The 21064-nt window shown below is 42.5% G+C and overlaps 1 protein-coding gene across 1 annotated transcript; it reads right to left on the bottom strand.

The window, feature by feature from the left end:
• Window positions 1-17187: 17187 nt before the first annotated feature.
• DEFB124 (defensin beta 124) lies at window positions 17188-19185 on the bottom strand. The gene is made up of 2 exons (XM_060030964.1): window positions 19128-19185; window positions 17188-17342 (listed from the first exon to the last, which is right to left on the bottom strand). The coding sequence occupies exons 1-2, from the start codon at window positions 19183-19185 to the stop codon at window positions 17188-17190; spliced, it is 213 nt and encodes a 70-aa protein (XP_059886947.1).
• Between the last annotated feature and the right edge of the window lie 1879 nt (window positions 19186-21064).

Raw genomic sequence — 21064 nt, 5'->3', positions numbered from 1 at the left:
GGTCCTAGGGTTAGTGCCCACCCACTGGTGAGTGGAGCAGGATCCCAGGGTCTCTGGCCACAGGGCTCTTGGGGTCCTAGGGTTAGTGCTAGTGCACTGGTGTGCAGGGTTGGGTCCATGGACACAGCCATGTCCCAAGGCAGCTGTGGGCTCAGGGAGCCTTAGGGCAGTTAGGCCTGCTGGGGTGGGGCTGTGTCCCTGCCCAGCCAGTTGCGTGACCTGAGGTGTCCCAGTACTAGTGCCAAAAGGCTAGTAGGTGGAGCCAGGTCTCCAAGAACTAATGAGCTAGAAGGAGGATTCCAAAATGACACTTGCCAGCACCAGTGTCCACATGCTAGGATTAACTCACAAAAATGGCTGCCACCAGTGTCTGTGTCCCAGGGTGAGCTCCAGGAGGCTCTCTCAGATCAGCAGGTGGGTCTGACCCAGGCTCCTTTCAAATTACTGCTTCTGCCACAGGTCCCAGAGTGTGTGAGATTTTGTGTGTACACTTTAAGACTGGAGTCTCTATTTCCCACAGTGCTCTGGCTGTCCCAAAAGTAAACCCCACTGGCCTTCAAAGCCAAACATTCTGGGGGCTCATGTTCCTGATGAAGGACTGCTGGGCTGGGGAACCTGATGCGAGACTCAGATCCCTTGCTCCTTGGGGAGAACCTTGCAGTGGTTATTACCCTCCTATTGGTGGATCGCCCACCCCAGGGGCTATGGGTCTTGACTCCACCCCTCCTACCCATCTCATTGTGTTTCCTTCTTTATATCTTTAGTTGTAGAAACAACAGACAACCTTTAAATAACCATTATAAATATTTCAAGGAAATTAGAGGAGAAGATTGACTGAAAGGATAATTTAAACCAATACACAGAAAAATAGTGTGTCAGTTTTCTATCAGTGCATTACAAAGCACTCTAAAACTCAGTGGATTAAAATAACAACCATTCATTATTTCTCAGAATTATGTGTGTTAATTAAGTGGTTCTTCTGATATTCTAATCTGGGGTCACTGATGTAACTACATCTCTCTCCATGTGGCGTGGCCTCCGCATTTCAAGGAAGTTAACCTTGGCTTCTAACATGATGGCTAGGTCTAAGAGGGTAAGCCCCAATATGCATCATTTATCAAACTTCTGTTATTATGTTTTCTTATAAGTCATGTGACCCAGGGTCAATATGGAAAAAAAACTGCACAGGGACATGAATACTGCAGGCATGATTCACTGGGGATCATTGGTGTATCAGTCTATCACAAATGGAATCTCTAAGAGTAAACTGGGCATTTTAAACTGAAAAATACAAAATCTAAAATTGCGGATTTATTGGTTACGCTTGACAGCAGACTGAACATAGTAGAAGAAAGAATCAGTAACTCAAAGACAGATCAATAGGAAATACAGTCAAAGCACAGAGAGAAAAAAGAAATGCAGACTAGAACAGAGCATGAGAAACTTATGGGACAATATCAAATGGTCTAACATATATATAGTTGGAGTCTCAGAACAAAAAGAAAGAGAGAATGGGGAAGAAATATTTTTTAAAGATAATGGCTGAAAATTTTCCAAAATTGTCGAAAGACATTAATCCACAGACTCAAGAAACTTAGGGAACTCCAAGCAGAATAGACACAAAGAAAATCAAAATAGCATAGCATAATCAAACTGTTAACAACCAAAAGAAAAAGTACTTCCTGATAACTGTGAATGTTTCAAACAAAACATGTTCAGGAATTTAATGGAGAAAATTAGAAGCCCTTATTGAAAGACACTATAAAAAACCTAAATTAATAGAGACATAATATTTCACAACTTAGATAACTCAGTATCTTAAAGATGTCAATTCTACACTAATTGTTTCCTAAATTCATTGAAATTCCAGTCAAAAAACTAACAAAATTTTTTCCAGAATCTGTTCAAAATTGTGCACATATAAACAAATATTTTATTAGGGACATAGACGTAGATGACAAAAATTTCAATAAAGCACAAATATAGGATAATGGTTACTCTAAGAATATAGGAATTGCAAAAGGTAATGCTAATATTCTATTTTTTTATCTGGATGGTAGTTATAGAGATGTTTGTTGTCTTATTGCTTTTTATACTTTTATATATTTTTAAAATGTTATTTTGCTTTCTCAATATATAATAAAATCAAGCTTTTTTAAAAGAAGATAAAAGTTATGAACAGAAAAAAATGCAAAAACTAAATCAGCTAAAAATCCTAGAAAGTAAAATATTTGAAAATTACATATCCTATAAAATATTTTTTCAGAATACGTAAAGAACTCTCAAAACTCAATAAAAAGAAACAAAACAACCTGATAACAAAATGAGCAAAAGATTTGAACTGACACTTCACCAAAAAAGTTACACATGTAACAAATAGGCACAAGAAAATAGATAGATATTAGAGAAATGCACATTAAAATCACAATAAAATACTGCTACACACATATCAGAGTGTCTAAAACGATTGACCGTAATGATTGCTGATGAGGAACAAGGGTTGGCAGCTGAAGCTATTGTACACTGCTGGTGGGAATGTAAAATGGTAATACAACCCCTTTGGAAACAATTGGGCAGTTTCTCAAAAAGTTTAATACACCACAGGATCCAACCACTCCACACCTAGGTATTTACCTAGAAGAAATGAAAACATGTCTACACGAGGACTTATAAGTAAATGTTCACAGCAGCTTTATTTGTGGTAGCCAAAAACTGGAAAAAATCCAAACGTCCATTGACAAGTGAATGGATAAACAAATTGTGGTGTATCCATATAGTGGAATACTACTCAGCAATAAAAGCGATTAACTATTGAAACTCTGAAAAACATGAATGATTATGGATGATTCTCCAAATAATTATGCCAAGTGAAAGAAAACAGACAAAAATGAACATATATTGTATTACTCCATTTGTAAAAAACTCTAGAAACTGTTAATATGTAGTGAAAGTACATCAGTACTAGAACAGGGCAAGAGGAGGAGAAACAGGGAGTGGTATTAAGAGGGGATTACAAAGATGCACAAGGAAACTTTTGGGGATGATGGATATGTCCATTATCTTGATTTTGGTGATAGTTTCATATGGGTGCACATGTATGGTAAAACATCAAATTGCACACTTTAAATTAGTACAGTTTATTATATGTCAGTTATACCTCAATAAAGTAAATAAACAAACAATGTTTTTTAGGAGAAAAAAAAGGCTAAAGGAAAATAGATATTTTTAAAAAGAGATAGAGTAACTGAACTGTATGTGATGAAACCAAAGAGGTGGACAAGGGCTAGATCTTAGAGGACTTCCCAAGTTAAAAATTATTTTGCAAATATAGATACAAATGGCAGACAACCCATTTCAGGCAACAGATCAACCCCAAATCTTCGGTGTTCCTTCAGCCCAATCTTCCCTGATAGCTATTGCCCATTTGGTAAATGGGCACCATCTAACTGGAAGACTCCTGGAATCACTGCTGATATCCTGGAAGGTTCACCCAGTCCTTCCCTTCCACTCCCCCCACTCCCCCGCTGCCCTCACTCAGGATCCTCACCATCAATACTTAAACTGAAGCCACACCGCCTCATGATGGCTTGATATGCCAGCTATCACAAAGACAAATTTGGACCTCACACACAGGACGAGAACTCCAGCCTGCTAGCTGCACAGGCACTCCTCATTTCAATGATGAGACCCGTATTTTACCTGCTGACATTTATGGAACCCCACTTGTCACATTATAGCAGTTTACTGCACATCCAGTCTTCAACCATTTCTCACCACTTCCATTGCTACTACCCTGGTCCAAACCACGATCATTTCTGACCCGGATTGTTACATTGGCCTCCAACTGATTTCCCTCCTTCTGCCTTTATCCACATTCAGTCTATTCTCAATAGAGCAACCAGAGTGATTCTGGCTCTCCTCTCCTCAAAACCCTCCTGTGATTTCTCATCTCACACAGAGTATAGCCAGAGCCCTTACAATAGCCTACAAGGCACCCCCGCAGTCTGGACTCCATTATTTCTCTGACCTCATCTTCGATTACTCTTCCACTGGTTCACTCCACTCAAGCCATCCTGGCCTCTTTGCTATTCCTCGGATGCACCAGGCATCGTCCAAATGTAACCATAAGTGGGGTCCGGCTGCTCGCCGCTCAAAAGCCAATAAAGCTAATAAAGAGCAAGCTTGGAGGAAAGGAAAGTTTATTTTATTTCAGATGCTGGCAACAGGGGGGTTTCAGTATTTTCAAGATAGCTCACAGGATATGGCTCAGAATATTATCTACAGCCCTTGAGGAGGAACTAAAGGTCCTTGACGATGCTTAATGACGAAACTATTATTATCTAGCCTTGTTGGACTGTTTCTGCATTTTCTCACTTCTCTGATTAAGCTTATCCTTTGGCTAAAGTTTTTCCACAGACAAAAGACAGGCTGAGGACATGGGGGGCAAGGACCATAGGGTCCTGCTCCATTTCACCAACTCACAGCCTTTGCAGTTGCTGTTCCCTCTCACTGGCACTCTCATCCCCAATCCTCTGAATGACTCTTTCTAACATCTTTTGGGTCTCTGTTCAAATATCACCTTCTCACTGCAGCCTTCTCCTAAATACCTTATTTTAAATTTTTCTTCAAAAACTGCTCTCCCTTGCTTCTTTTGGGCTTGAATTTCTCCACAGTATGTGTCAGTATCTACCATATTTTTTTCTTTATTGTGTTTATTACCCCCCATGAGAATGTGATAAAGGTACACTGAATATACATTACGGTTATCTGTCAAAGACCCAAGCATTAAAATAAATATTTTATTTTACCTAAAGATAGGGTACAGTCAGGAAAACAAAAAACAGAGTAGGTATTTCCAAAAAAGGGATTTAATACAGGAAATTGGTCACACATTTGTTGGAACACTTGAAGCCAAAAATGAAGTTGAAGTTATCCAGGTGTTAGTAACTACAGGAAGGGGCCACAACTCCTAAGGCCGGGAGACCCTTCCCTCTGCCCTCCAGTTCTTCCAGTTCCATTCCCCACCTTTCTCCACCCAGCTGTCTGACCCCCTGGAAGGACTGCATGAATAGGATCTCCTGCCTCTGGCCTCCCATTTGGTTTAAGGAGTGGGGTGATCTCAGCAAGATTTTTGGAGGAGAGAGTGAAGTCCGGGTATTTACCACTTCTGTCTCTGCAGAGTTGCCATCTGAATTAGTTAACTATCATCCTTGCAGTGTGACTCTTTTCTACTCCTGTGCTGTATTGAAGTGATGAGGACTGAGCTATGTTGCAAATAAATCATTTTTTGTTTAGATAGATAGATAAATGATAGACGGGTAGATGATAGATAGATAGATCTAGATATCTAGATATAGACAGATATATAGATATGTTTCACAGTCATTTTCTGAGCTCCATCTACCTTCTGCACAGGGCAAATGGGAAAAATAAAATGTGAATGTGATAAGAATCAATACCCTTGCATCTTCAAGTGTTTGATGGTGGCTCTAATCTCTGCAATTCCTCAGGGAAACAATATTGCTGTTGGTTCTCTACTATAGTATGTAGGGAAAGTTTCAGTGGCTTCCACTTGTCCATTTCTACAATAGTAGCCCTCACTCCATAGGTCAGGGAGCCAATGTGAAATTCTGCCAACTACAAAATATGTCTGTTCTAATTATACATTCAGAAAAGGAGTGGACTCACCAAAGGGTTCAGGGGCATTCAATGGTTCAATTGTGAGATATTCTTGGTCCAAAAATGTATGTATCATCTGACCTCCATACATCCTCCAATTTTGACACGTGACATTTTGGGTCCCTAGTTATTAGTGTCAACTCAGAAACAGCACTGCCTTTCCAAGGTATAAAATCACCCTGGTAGATGGCCACAGGTGCTTTAGTCTGAAGGAAGATTTTCAGTATATACTTGTAGCATTGTTACAGAGTCCTTCCTTCCTCTAAGGGACCAGTCTCCACTTCGGCCAAGGGCCTCTTGGTTTGTGAATTTAAGGGAGAAGCCATGATTCTCTATTGAGGCAAATCAGTAAGGGATTTTCCCCATAAGAGCAGAAATTTGTCTGTTTTGTCCACTGCTGAATCCTCAGTAGCTAGAATAATGCCTGGCACATAGTAGGTATTCGATAAATATTGGTTGAATTAATGGAAAACAGAAAAAATAGAGTGCTAATGCTAGTGATATGAAAGATTGGAATCATAATCTTAATACAACTGGGACAATGGAAATCATTAGGCATGCCAAACTCAGGGGTCCTTAGCCTCAACCAGATGTTCATTGGACTGTAGGTTCAAACTAGGAAAAAGTGAAGCAAAATTAATGAACATGTACATAATACTGAAATATATCATTGAAAATTGCATCTAAAATGTTGGGAAACAGGATTTTTTTAACCATGTCTTAGATCTACTGAACCATGATCTCCATAAAACATATACTCATTTGTTCATTTAATCATATAACAGATATTTATTGATGACCCACAATTTGCCATGCACCATGTTGGTAAATAAGACAAACATGGTCTTTGCCATCATGGAGTCTACAACCTGTGGGAGAAAAAGACATGAGACAAGAAATAAATTCAAATTACATATGGTGGTAAAGGCTATGAAGAGTATAGTGATTGAGAATAAGGGAGGGAGGTCGTGAGGGAGGTGGATCTCCATGAGTAACGAGTGTAACCCTCTCTGAGGAGGTGGCATTTCACCTGTGATCTGTCGGATGAGAAATCGTGCTTGCAAAGAGTTGGGAGGGGATTTGCAGAAGAGTATTTCAGGTAGAGCAGCATGTGCTCAGGCCATTGAGGGAAGGGTGGCGTGTTCCAGAAACTGAAAGAATGGCTGTGTGGCTAAAGGTGTACAAGGGAAGAGAGATACAAAATGAGATCTGTGAGGCAGGCAATGTGATAGATCACACAATACTTTGATATCTGGATTTAAAAGACAAGTTCAGGAACAAGTTTATGTTTTAAAGTAGAGAACTCTGTCTTCCCTCCAATCACTTGTATTTACTCACAGTGTCTGCTTCCTCATATACGCTTTACCCCATCCCTCCTCCCACTACCCGCCCTACTCTTCAGTCTTGACTTTTCCCAAGGCACCTTTTCAGCTTCAACTCCATTTATAAACTGCTTTATTCTCTGTATTTCCCAATTAAAATTCTTGTGACAGAGAATCTGATTGATCCAGTTAATCATTTTGTACCAACCCATCTCATAGGTCACTGGCCAGCCTATGGGATTAGCTTGGCTTGCACATCTCGTGTCCAGTCAACTGTGTCTGGAGCAAGGGGAAGGAGCCCTTGTGTTATACATGTGACTGGCACTTCAGCCAAGGCTGTGAGCAAAGAAGAGTATAAATGGCCGGCACGTGTACAGTGTCCCATATCTTCACACTTCCCTGTATCCTTACAATGACTTCTATAGGGAGGAATACGTATGTCTGCTCCTCTCCCCATGAAACAGTGAGTCCCTATGCTTAGAGAAAAACGAACATCAATGAAACAAGGGATTCTTGATGGCATTCTGAGGAAGGGGATGGCTCCTCTCTTCATCCCCCTCATGAAATCCCACTAAGTAAGAGCTTGACATTCACTCCTATTCAACCCAGTGCTCCTGTTTATAATAAATATTTTCTATCCTAAAAAATAAAATTCATAAATATTGTAACCTATCTACTCACAAAATTTCAAGAAAAATAAACTATAATATAAAAGGAGAGGGCTTCCCTGGTGCCGCAGTGGTTGAGAGTCCGCCTGCCGATGCATGGGACACGGATTCGTGCCCCGGTCCGGGAAGATCCCACGTGCCGCGGAGCGGCTTGGCCCGTGAGCCATGGCCGCTGAGCCTGCGCGTCCGGAGCCTGTGCTCCGCAACGGGAGAGATCATACCAGTGAGAGGCCCGCGTACCGCAAAAAAACCCAAAACAAACAAACAAAAAAAACCCAAAAAAACCCCCACAAATGCAGGCCCCAATGGGTGTGTTATGTGTGCAAATTCAAATACAACCTAAAGTGCTTGCTGTGTCCTGACTTTCCAAAGCGGTGAACAGCTTTCCAAAACAGTAAAGTTCTAACCAAAACAAAATACAATTGTTCCTTGATTTACACCGTAATGTCATTCCAGGAAAATTCAATGTGCAAAAAATACTTGCAAAACAGCCTTAGATTCTGGGCTCAGAGAATTACAAATGGGCTCTCACCTACATAAATATCTAACAGGACATTTGAATTTGGGGGAGGAAATGGATCAATACTTCATTTTCCAGGACAGTCACGCATGTTGCATGCCGTTTGTTTTTGTTTTTTTTAACATCTTTATTGGAGTATAATTGCTTTACAATGGTGTGTTAGTTTCTGCTTTATAACAAAGTGAATCAGTTATACATATACATATGTTCCCATATCTCTTCCCTTTTGCGTCTCCCTCCCTCCCACCCTCCCTATCCCACCCCTCTAGGTGGTCACAAACCACCGAGCTGATCTCCCTGTGCTATGCGGCTGCTTCTCACTAGCTATCTATTTTACGTTTGGTAGTGTATATATGTCCATGCCACTCTCTCACTTTGTCACAGCTTACCCTTCCCCCTCCGTTTGGCTTCCCGGGTCCCCAATCTACAAATTCCAGTAGGGGGTCCATTAATTTGGATGATCAAAAATTGCCCCCGGAAAATTCCCAAAGTAACCCCTAGAGGGCAGTATCTCCCCTTTGAGAATCTGGCCATTAACAGTCCTCTCTCCCAGAATCGTCTATTCTTTTGAGACAAATGGAGCTGCATCATAAACAAGATAACTTACCCAAATTCAACTACGCGTGCTCAGAGAGAGAGAACGAGACAAGGGGGGTTTTGATTTTTTATTCAACTTACTGATATTTTCTTACTTTTTAAATCAAATTAATTTTGCCTTCTTTTTTTTCCTTTGTCTACCTGACCCTTCAAGCAGGATTCTTTTTTAATTGAAGTATAATTGATTACAATATTGTGTTAGTTTCATGTGTACAGCATAGTGATTCAGTATTTTTGCAGATTAAATTCTGTCATAGGTTGTTACAAGATAATGGATATAATTCCATGTGCTATACAGTAAGTCCTTGTTGCTTATCTTTTTTTTTTTTTTTTTTTTTTTTTTTTTTTGGGTACCCGGGCCTCTCACCTCTGTGGCCTCTCCCGTTGCAGAGCACAGTCTCCGGATGCGCAGGCCCAGCGGCCATGGCTCACGGGCCCAGCCGCTCCGCGGCATGTGGGATCTTCCCGGACCGGGGCACGAACCCCGCGTCCCCTGCATTGGCAGGCGGACTCCCAACCACTGCGCCACCAGGGAAGCCTGCTTATCTATTTTAAATATGGTAGTTTGTATCTGTTAATCCCTTACCCCTAATTTGTTCCTCCCCCCTTCCCTCTCCCCTTGGGTAATCACAAGCTTGTTTTCTATGTCTGTGAGTCTGTTTCTGTTTAGTATGTACATCCATTTGTATTAATTTTTAGATTCCACATGTAAGTGATATCATATAATCTTTGTTTTTCTCTGTCTGACTTATTTCACTAAGCATGATATTCTCTAGGTCCACCCATGTTGCTGCAAATGGCAGTATTTCGTTCTTTTTCATGGCTGAGTAATAATCCATTGATATATATCATATCTTCCTAATCCAATCATTTGTTGATGGGCACTTGGGAGATTTTCAAATATTCACATAAATGGAATCATTCAGTATGTACACCTTTGTATCTGGCTTCTTTTGCTTAGCATAATGTTTTTTGAGATTAATTCATGTTGTATGTTTCAGTGTATTGTTATTGTTGTTTACTGTTATCATACCATATGGATGTAACTCAATTTATCTATTCATGTGTTGTTTCCAGTTATGAGGTATTATAAATAAATACAATCTATTTGGGTTATTTCCAGGTATGGGATATTATAAATATAACGACTACAAACATTAGGGAAGTCTTTGTATATACATATTTCTATTCTTGTCAGTAACTCTGAAACTATTTTTCCAAAGTGGTTGTCCATGTTACATTCCCATCAGCAATATATTAGCATTCCAGTTGCTCCGTATCCTCACCGACACTCTCTATGGTCAGTCTTTTTTACATTAATCATTCTGGTGGTATGTAATGGCATCCCATTGTGAATTTAATTTTCATTTCCCTGATGCCTACTGATTTTGAGTATCTTTTCATGGGCTTATTGGCCATTTGTATATCTTCTTTGGTAAAATGTCAAATATTGGCCACTCCATTATTAGATTGCCTTTTTCTTACAGATTTGTAGGCATTCTTTAATATTCTGGAAATGAGTCCTTTGTCAGATAAATGTTGTGCAAATATGAACAATAGCAGTCCAAATAAACCAGGAGAATCCCTCCTTGAGCCAGTGGCTGCATGAGTGGGAGAAGGGAATTGTCTCAATCCCTACACAAAGAAGGTACCTGTCAATGAAGACATCACACTTCATTGTGTGATTCCACTGCACAGAGATATTTATCTTTCATAAAAATGGCCCCTAAACATAAACTATTCCTTCCTTTGGTGTTATCACCAGAGAAACACAATGTGCTCCATTGATGGAGGAAAGCTCTCTATGTCAGTCTCCGGAAAGGCAACTTCCTGAACCATTTTCAAGAGTAATTTGGGCCATATGTGATTGTCGCCTGGCTCTCAGACTTAAATGTAGCTCTGGCACAATAAAAAATTCCACTCAACACTCTGCCCTCAAGAACCCAGGTGGGGAAGGGGGTGGGGAGTCACAAAAACCCACCCTGAACCTCCTACGCTATCGATCATTGTAACTTTGTTCTTTTCCTTTCTTGTAAGCCCAGAGGGATCCAGCTGATCTGCAGGATGAGAAACTCCTCTAACCTCTATTCTAACTGAAGAAACTCTGAAGCATGTGAAAATACACATATATATGAATATTACATATTTTATATATGAGCACTATATATACACATATATTGTAACTGTTTAAAATATACATATAACATTTTTAAAGTTATATAAAAATGTATATATCCATTCTGACAAAATATGTAACAAAAGCTAACAGGGATTATGAAAAAGTGGTGAATATTTTGAAGCTCATCTATGTTTTATTTTCCCATAATGTGTTCTAAGCATATTACTCAAGTTACAAAAATTGGAAATTTAAAAAAATTTTCAGGAGGCATTTTAGCGCTAAAAATCTTGTTTTGGAAGACTAAGCACATATAGAAAATGTTCATGATACGCTGGCAACTAAAAAAAAAAACGAAGACAAAAAAATGTACAGCTTGATTCCATTTTATTTGTAAATCACATTTTATGTATTTTTTTATTTGTGGGTATTTATGTATAGCAAAAATACTGACAACTTTTGCCTTCTTATTTGTGCTTCTCTGTTTTCTAAGTTTTCTCCATTGAACATGTATTACTTCTACAATTAGAAGAAAAATGTTATTTTAAAAGTACAAAAATGGCGTCCCTGGTGGCGCAGTGGTTGAGTCCGCCTGCTGATGCAGGGGATGCGGGTTTGTGCCCCGGTCCAGGAAGATCCCACATGCCGCGGAGCGGCTGGGCCCGTGAGCCATGGCCGCTGAGCCTGCGCGTCTGGAGCCTGTGTTCCGCAACGGGAGAGGCCACAGCAGTGAGAGGCCCGTGTACCGCAAAAAAAAAAAGTACAAAAAGGATGAGCATGGATGACAAAAACAAGTCCAGAGGACCAGGGTGGAGTGCCAGCTCCACCACTTACTGGGTGTACAACCTGGGCAACTTGCTTAACTAAGAGCTTCAGTTGCCTTATAGAAAAAGAGGGGATAATAATATCCTACGACTGTGAGAATTAAGTGAGATGATGTAAGTAAAGCTGTTGGTACTTACTAAACTGATCTATTATCATTAGCTCAGCCATTCAGTGATTCTCTGGGGAATGTCTATGCTCTGAGTAGTACTTCTAAGCACCTATACAGAGCAAAAATTCCTCTCTGGCATCCCCCATCCACTTGGCTCACCTTGCACATCTCCAGTGCCATGGAGCTCCCTTCCTCCCAAAGCTTCCCCTTCACTCTGGCCTGTCCTACCAATGGGTGGCTCTTGTTCTACTTCAGAACTAGTCTTCTTTCTTTTTTTTTTTTTTTTAACATCTTTATTGGAGTATAATTGCTTTATAATGGTGTGTTAGTTTCTGCTTTATAACAAAGTGAATCAGCTATACATATATATATATCCCCATATCTCTTCCCTCTTGTGTCTCCCTCCCTCCCACCCTCCCTATCCCACCCCCTCTAGGTGGTCACAAAGCACTGAGCTGATCTCCCTGTGCTATGCGGCTGCTTCCCACTAGCTAGCTATTTTACATTTGGTAGTGTATATATGTCCATGCCACTCTCTCACTTTGTCCCAGCTTACCCTTCCCCCTCCCCGTGTCCTCAAGACCATTCTCTAGTAGGTCTGCATCTTTATTCCTGTCTTACCCCTAGATTCTTCATGACCATTTTTTTTTTAAGATTCCATGTATATGTGTTAGCATACGGTATTTGTTTTCCCCTTTCTGAGTTACTTCACTTTGTATGACAGACTCTAGGCCCATCCACCTCACTACAAATAACTCAATTTCGTTTCTTTTTATGGCTGAGTAATATTCCATTGTATATATGTGCCACATCTTCTTTATCCATTCATCTGTCGATGGACACTTAGGTTGCTTCCATGTCCTGGCTGTTGTAAATAGAGCTGCAATGAACACTGTGGTACATGACTCTTTTTGAATTGTGGTTTTCTCAGGGTATATGCCCAGTAGTGAGATTGCTGGGTCGTATGGTTGTTCTACTTTTAGTTTTTTAAGGAATCTCCATACTGTTCTCCATAGTGGCTTTATCAATTTACATTCCCACCAACAGTGCAAGAGGGTTCCCTTTTCACCACACCTTCCCAGTGTTTATTGTTTGTAGATTTTTTGATGATGGCCATTCTGACTGGTGTGAGATGATATCCCATTGTAGTTTTGATTTTCATTTCTCTAATGATTAATGATGTTGAGCATTCTTTCATGTGTTTGTTGGCAATCTGTATATCTTCTTTGGAGAAATGTCTATTTAGGTCTTCTGCCCATTTTTGGATTGGGTTATTTGTTTTTTTGATATTGAGCTGCATGAGCTGCTTGTAAATTTTGGAGATAAATCTTTGTCAGTTGCTTCATTTGCAAATATTTTCTCCCATTCTGAGGGTTGTCTTTTCATCTTGTTTATGTTTTCCTTTGCTGTGCAAAAGCTTTTAAGTTTCATTAGGTCCCATTTGTTTATTTTTGTTTTTATTTCCATCCCCTAGGAGGTGGGTCAAAAAAGATCTTGCTGTGATTTATGTCATAGAGTGTTCTGCCTATGTTTTCCTCTAAGAGTTTTATAGTGCCTGGCCTTACATTTAGGTCTTTAATCCATTTTGAGCTTATTTTTGTGTATGGTATTAGGAAGTGTTCTAATTTCATTCTTTTACACGTGGCTGTCCAGTTTTCCCAGAACGACTTATTGAAGAGGCTGTCTTTTCTCCATTGTATATTCTTGCCTCCTTTATCAAAGATAAGGTGACCATATGTGCGTGGGTTTATCTCTGGGCTTTCTATCCTGTTCCATTGATCTCTATTTCTGTTTTTGTGCCAGTACCATACTGTCTTGATTACTATAGTTTTGTAGTATAGGTTGAAGTCAGGAGAGCCTGATTCCTCCAGCTCCATTTTTCTTTCTCAAGATTGCTTTGTCTATTCAGGGTCTTTTGTGTCAGAACTGGTCTTGACTTGAGGTCCAAAGCTTTAAGTCCAAGTCCTAGCTCTGTGTCTTGGGAGCTCTGTGGCTTTAGACAAGTTACTTTCCCTCTCTGGTCTTGGGAGCCTCATCTGTAAATTATCTTGAGGAATCTTCCACCCTAGAATTGCCTTGTTTCCCTTGGCTTCTTAGGTGTATTCTTAGGATTTAGAAGGTTGGCCATAGGCTTAGATGAGGGTCTATTAGGATACTGGGTGGGAAATAGCCCTGCAAATGTGTAATCTTCAGAAAACTATCTCATCTGTTTTGTCTTCTTTCAACCTTCAGAAGGACAATGGCTGCCTCTGACGTGACTGAGAGAAACTCGGCATCACTTCTGTAGAATTCCCACCAAAAATGCCAAAGCTAGAGCCAATCATGAGGAAACATCAGACAAACTCAAACTGAGGGACATTTCACAAAGCCACTGGCCTGGATGCCTCAAAACCATCAATGTCATGAAAGACTAAAGAACTATTCCAGATTAAAAGAGATCAAAGAAACATGACAACTAAATGGAATATGTGGTCCAGGGATTTTCTGCAGCTAATCTAAAGATCAGACAATAGAAATTTGTCAGTGTTAATGTCCTGATTTTTATAATTGTACTGTGGTTATATAAGAAAATGCCTTTGGTTTTTAGGAAAAAACCACTGAGCTATTTAGGTATAAAAGGGTATCATATCTGCCATATATATATATATATGAAATTATATTCATGTATAATTACATATGTATGTGTGCATATGTATATATATGGATTCATATATATATGAAACTATATTCGCATATGATTATATATGTATGTGTATATATGTATATATATATGGGGAGGAAATGAAAAGGTTATAGTGGTAAAATAGCCATATTTGGAAAAACTGCGTGAAAGGTCTACAGGAATTCGTTGCGCTATTCTTGAAGATTTTCGGTAGGTCTGAAATTCCATGCAGAAGGCCAGCGGCGGGCCTCTTGCTCCATAGAAGTGATAGCGATTGCAGCAGCTTTCACTTGCTGAGCACTTATAATGTGCCGGATGCTCCCATCTGACCCCACAGCTACCCCGCAAAGACCTGTCATTACGCCCATTTTGAAGAGCAGGATCCTGGCATCAGAAAGGGGAAGTGACTTGCCCCAATCACACGGCCTGTGGCCTGTACATGTCCGAGTATGAACTTGAGTCTGTCTGACTCCTCACTCCTAGAAATCATTACCATCTCCACCGCATGAAGGTCACAAATTCCCTTGCACTACATCTGGGAGTATACAAAGAAAACACAGCTTCTTTATTCTTTGTAAAACAACTGAGGGGGAAGGGGTCTGAGTACAGAACTAAATTTAGCTCAATCCAGCTTAATTCAACAATTTAAATAGTCTCTTGAGGTTTCCTGAGTTCTGAGGGACTTAATCTATTCGGTAAAATTGCTCAGGGTTTCGGATTCCTCCTCTCCTCTCCCTGCTCCTCCCAATTGCGGTGGCCGGGAATGAGGAGGTGCGATGGTCCAGTGCTGGCTGGCATCTGCTGGAGTCTGGGTAGTTTGAGTCTGTCACTGAGAACACCCACTGCTTCCAGCTAAGGTCAAGTCGCTGGTGAACTGGTCTTGGCATCCCTCAGACTCACTGAGGCCTAGTGGGACAGGAGACTGACACGTCACTTCATGTCAGCTCTCTGTGATTCTGTGGCCTTGTCTGGGGTTCTTATCCTCTTTCTAGGCTCTAAACATCAAGCCCACGTCGCCCCCACCACATTGGGTCCTAACACAGGCCCACTGGCAATCAGTTCAATGTCTAGGCCACCCAGAAACTAAGGAAGGTACGGAGGCAGGACTGATATTCCGGTGGGATGCTTTGTTATTAAATAATGCAGTGCTTCCCTCCTGGTTGGTAGAAGGTGCTGCCCCAAGCCCTTGGGTGTCTCCTCCTCCACTCCAGCTGTTTCTGTCTGACCTAGGGATCCCCAGATCCCTCTCATATCAGAAACTAAAGAGTTAACACCTGGCACAGCAGGCAGCCTCCAAGACTGTGCTCCAGCCTCAGGCTCAGCATCCCTTCTGAGGTTAAGTACTTTGAAACTCACCACTCCTCTCTTAGCCTGGCCATGCAAGGTCCATTCTCCTATACCAAGGCTACCCTGACCTTCTCCAAAAACTCTCAAAGGACAGTGGACAAGAGCCCTTCTGCCCTTGGCCTTCCCCTCAACTTATGCAATGTGCCTGCCCCTTTCCGGGCTCAGTCCCAGAGAGAAGGTGGGCAAACACCGAGGGCCTTCTCCAACTCCCTTTCTCCCAAGCTCAAGTTTACTATAGAGGCTAAAACAGCTGGATAATTTCTTTCCCAGCCTCCCCTTACATCAGGAGTAGCCATGTGACACAGCTCTGGCCCATGAGAAGTAAGCAGAAGTCTGCTGAGGGGGATTCCAGGGAAAGTTTTTGCTTTCCTGGTGCAAGTGAGAAACTAGCCCATGCCAACCCTCCCCCACTTCCTGCTTTAAACAAGGACGTTAGGCCTGAGGTTTTGGTAGCCGTTTGTTACCCAAGAGGATCCCAGATGTTTGCCCTGAATCTGGAGGTAACATGGTTGCTGCCTACCTCCAGATTTCTTTTGATGTAAGAATCATAAGCCCCTACAAGTTGAGTTTCCTATTTTTTTCAGCCAAACACAATCCTGATACGGGGTAATTAGAATGCATGTCTGTCTACCCACTTCCCGGACTCTGCTCATGTTTTCTCCCTGCCTTGCTGTTCCCAGTTCCTTGGTCCTGGGAGAAACAGACATTTCCTCTGTCACCCCTCCCTGCATATGTGAAAACGTCACTTTCATAAAATCCTCATGGTCCTTCCTACCTGGACAGCCTCTTGAAATACTAACGTAGAGGATAAATGAACACAGAAAAATCCTTTCACTCTCAACAGGCCCTGCCTTTCAGGCGGAATGTACCATCTCATTCTGAATACCAGAGGCTTATTATTAACTCTATTATTACTAATTATTACCATTATTAAGTTATTACCATTATTAAGTTAATTATTATCATTATTAACTTGTTATCATTACTATTAACTCTATCTTTCTTTTTGCATTCCTTCTATAAACCCCTAATCTCCTGATATTATCATTATCCCCATTTTACGGATGAGGAGACTGGGAAGGCTTATGGAAGTAGAGTAATTTTTCCGGAGTTAGATAGAGTGAAAGTGATACAGGCTGGACCGGAACCATTTACAATGGTCATTAATGCCCACTCTCCTCGGATACCTCACTTCCCTCCATCAACCATCCCTCCATCCCTCCCACATTCTGGACCTCCCCCACCCCTCACCCCAGCCCCAGGAGTGGTGAGGCAATGACAAGAGGAGACATCTGGCAGCTTGTGCTTTACTGGAGAGCAAGGATGTCAGCCCCAGAACCAGCTAAACATTTTCAGGCTTGGAGGCCAGAGGCATAAGTCCATAGGGGAGACAGCACAGGGAGGCATCCGGGCACAGGTGCATGTAGGTTTCGTACTTCGTGCAGTAAGGCCGGCAGGCCCCGTGGCCCTTCCAGCACCATTTGAACTCACTTCTCCCTCACTTCTCACAGTCTCCCGGGGAAGACTCCGGGTCACAGAGCCATCCAGGGGTTGCAGGTTATATCACTGGTCACAGATTTAACAAGAGATCAAGGTCACAGATTAGACCACTGACCACAAGTTAGACTACAAGCTACCAATTAGCTCTGTAGTCATTTGTTAGATAGACTCTGATCGTAGAGCAGCCCTCAGGTCATAAGTTAGGCCACAAAACAAGAGCTATGACCACAGGTCAAGGGTTAGACTAGAGGTAACAGGCTAGACCACTACCCATAAATAATACAATCAGTTATAATTTAGACCACAGATCTCAGTCGAGGTTAACCCACACATCATAATTTAAACCACTGGTTACAAATCAGAGATGAATTTCTCATTCAGCTTAACCCACACCCCAAGTACACTCTAAGCACTTTTCATAAAAACAGTATTCGATTATAGTTTGTCTTATTATAATCCCAGTATATGGGTTAAGGAAACCAAGGCACGGAAAGATTAACAAATTTGCCCAAGGTCACACAGCCATTAAAGGAGCAGAGCCAGCCTTCAAATCCAGCCCATCTGGCTCCAGAGCCCAGACTTGTAACCACTATTCAAACTGCATTGCACACATAGGGACCTGTTTAATGTTACGATTTAGTGAAGAAATTTCCAACCATGGGCCATGAAAAAGGTGAGGCTTTGGGTCAATATCCCCTCCAAGGGTCTTTGGTCACAGCATGGTGTGGGGCACCTCCTTCATTTATTAATTCAGCAAACATGGGGCACTGGGAGTATCACAGTGAACAAGGTGGCCATGGTCCATGCCCTCAAGGAGCTTCCACCTGACAGAGAAGGGGGTTAAAACCCAAGCAAATAAATACAGTAAGTAGAGTTGCGGTAAGTGCCCTGAAATAAGTGATCAGGGTGCTGTGATGCAATTAGGGCAGGTGTGGGAAGTGAGGAGAGAGGAGGACCACTTAGGCCTGTCACAGTGATATTTCTAGATATATGACCCAGCAACTCGGAAGAACTGGGACTGAGTAGGAGATGGAGGGAAAAAGCTTCCCTGCCTCACCCTGGATTAAAAGAGATCCCAAGGAGCTTCCCTGGTGGCGCAGTGGTTGGGAGTCCGCCTGCCGATGCAGGGGACACGGGTTCGTGCCCCGGTCCGGGAGGATCCCACATGCCGCGGAGTGGCTGGGCCCGTGAGCCATGGCCGCTGAGCCTGCGCGTCCGGAGCCTGTGCTCCGCAGCGGGAGAGGCCACAACAGTGAGAGGCCCGCATACCGCAAAAAAAAAAAAAAAAAAGTATCAGAGGTCTTTTTCAACCATCCCCATCAGCTCTTCCATCACTCCCCACATGCACCTGACACACTAGCGTCTTGTCTTGCTTTTATTCTTTGTAGTACCAATACTTATCTCTAACATATTATATGTTTATTTGGTTATTTTCTGTCTCTACTGACTAAAATATCAGCTCCATGAAAGCAAGAACCTTGTTTGCTTTCACTGCTTGATCCCCAGACATTGTAATAGTGCCTGGAACACAGTAAATGTCTTTATAATGAATATTTGTTGAGTGAATCCCATTTTAAAAATGAGGAACCAGAGGTATGGGCTGATTCAGCAACTCACTCTAAGCTGCCCAGCAAGTCAGTGGTGAGGCCAGAACTTAAACGCTGGTCTAGGCCTCCTCTGTCCCCCAGAAGCTGAGAACCTATCCTTCATTTCTACACATACACATATACACACGCACACACACGCACACACACACACACACACATACACAGGTGATGTTACCTGGTGGCACATGAACCAGGACCAGGAAAGCCACAAAAAGCAGAAGCAGCTGTGTCATGGCCACAGGGCTCTAGAGCGGGGCAGGGGGCCACTGGGGAGAACACAAGAGAGGAGGAACCAAGCACACCGAGTCTTGCTGCCTATGGCCCAGCCTTTATTGGGCTGCAGATCAAGGCAGGAGTGTGGGCAGCAGGAGACCTAAGTGGGAGCCTGAGGCCCTGTGGCCCTAAGGATAGAGTGGATCTCAGCCAGCTACGTGGGGAACTGATCAGCCATACCGTCTGGAGGTTGCTGAGCCCTGAAGCTGGGGACAGAATGTCCTGAAGCAATGCTTGGGGTCAGAAACTGTACCTCTTCCCCCCCTGAGAGGGTGGGGAAAGGCTTGGTTTCAGAGAGACCTGGTTCAATGCCAGCATCTCCCTCTAATCACTATGATACCTTGGACAAGTCACTTAGCCTCTCTGAGCTCCAGGTTGTCACCTAGGAAATGATGACAAGCCTCCCTTGCAAGACTAAATACATGGAGGTTCCCTTCCCATGCCGAAGACACGGAACCAGGACTCACTGACGCATTCAAACAAGCATGTACAGTTGACCCTTGAACAACACAGGGGTTAGGGGCGCCAACCCTCAACGGCAGTCAACAATCCACCTATAACTTATAGTTGGCCCTCTGGATCTGCAGTTCTTCATATCCGAGGTCCTGCATCTGCAGATTCAACCAACCTCAGATCATGCAGTACTGCAGTATTTACTGCTGAAAAAAATACTTAACTGGACCTGCGCACTTCAAACCTGTGTTGTTCAAGGGCCAACTGTATTTAGGCTTACTCAGAAAATGCGAAGAGTAATAATGCAAACCTCACAGAAAGTAATGGATACCTAGCTCATTTAGAGGATTAAAGGAAATAATACAATGGTTCTCAAAGTGTGGTACCCAGACTAGCAAGCAGCAGCAATACCTGGGGCTTGTTAGAAATGCAAATTCTCAAGCTCAATCCAAACCCACTGAATCAAAAGTTCTGGGGGTGGATCCCAGCAAGCTATGGTTTAACAAGCCCTCCAGGTGATTCTAACGCACCACTAAAGTTTGAGGCCACTGAGATAATATGGGTACAGAGCTTAGAACAGTGTCTGGTACACAGGCATCTGAGTTGCATCTTGGAAGATGAGTAGCGGGGAGGGTATTCAGGCAGAAGGAACAGAATGTGCCTGAAAGAGTAGGGTATTGGCTAGAGCAAGGAGTTTGTTGGAAGAGATTGGAAATGACCTTGTAGAGGACCAGAGCCAGAGCACAATGGGTCTTGAATGCCAAGTTCAGGCTTTTGTATTGTAGACAACTGTAAGTTTTGTAGCAAGGATGTCAACTGTTCAGATTTCAGTTTTGAATAGAGAAACTGAAACCCAAAGAAGGGAGGTGACTTGCCTAAGGCCATACAGCAATTGAGTTGTCTCACTCCCAGACAGTGCTGCACCGCTCACAGCCCATCTTGTAGGTGGCAAAGGAAAGCTTAGAGGGCCAAGCCACAGAAGGAAACCAGGCGTGAGGGCGTTTAGCATCTGCCCAAAGACCTGCAGGGGCTGAGCTAGTCCACCAGGCTGCTGTGGGAGTTGCTCTGAGCTGGACACTTGGACCCCCTCAGCCATGACAATGAGCTCCACCCACAGGTACAGGCTGGTCGCCGTGGGGCCCACATACATGCCTGCCCCGGTCCATCATGACCTAAAAGGAAGCACCTTGCTCAAAGACCCATGGATGGCCAAAATCACAAGTTCCCTACAGCCAACTTCTCTTCTGTACCAAGTTCACAGTGTCTCTTTTCTCCTCCTACAGGCCTAGGAAGACTTGAGGGGGCGGGGGGTGGGGGGAGAGGGGGCGGTGGCAGGGGAAGCACAGACCGTGATAGAAAGGGACAATAGGCAGAGACCTGAGTGCC

The sequence above is a fragment of the Delphinus delphis genome, chromosome 15 (genome assembly GCF_949987515.2).
Source record: "Delphinus delphis chromosome 15, mDelDel1.2, whole genome shotgun sequence".
Lineage (NCBI taxonomy): Eukaryota > Metazoa > Chordata > Mammalia > Artiodactyla > Delphinidae > Delphinus > Delphinus delphis.
This window is presented reverse-complemented; position numbering and strand designations above follow the sequence as displayed.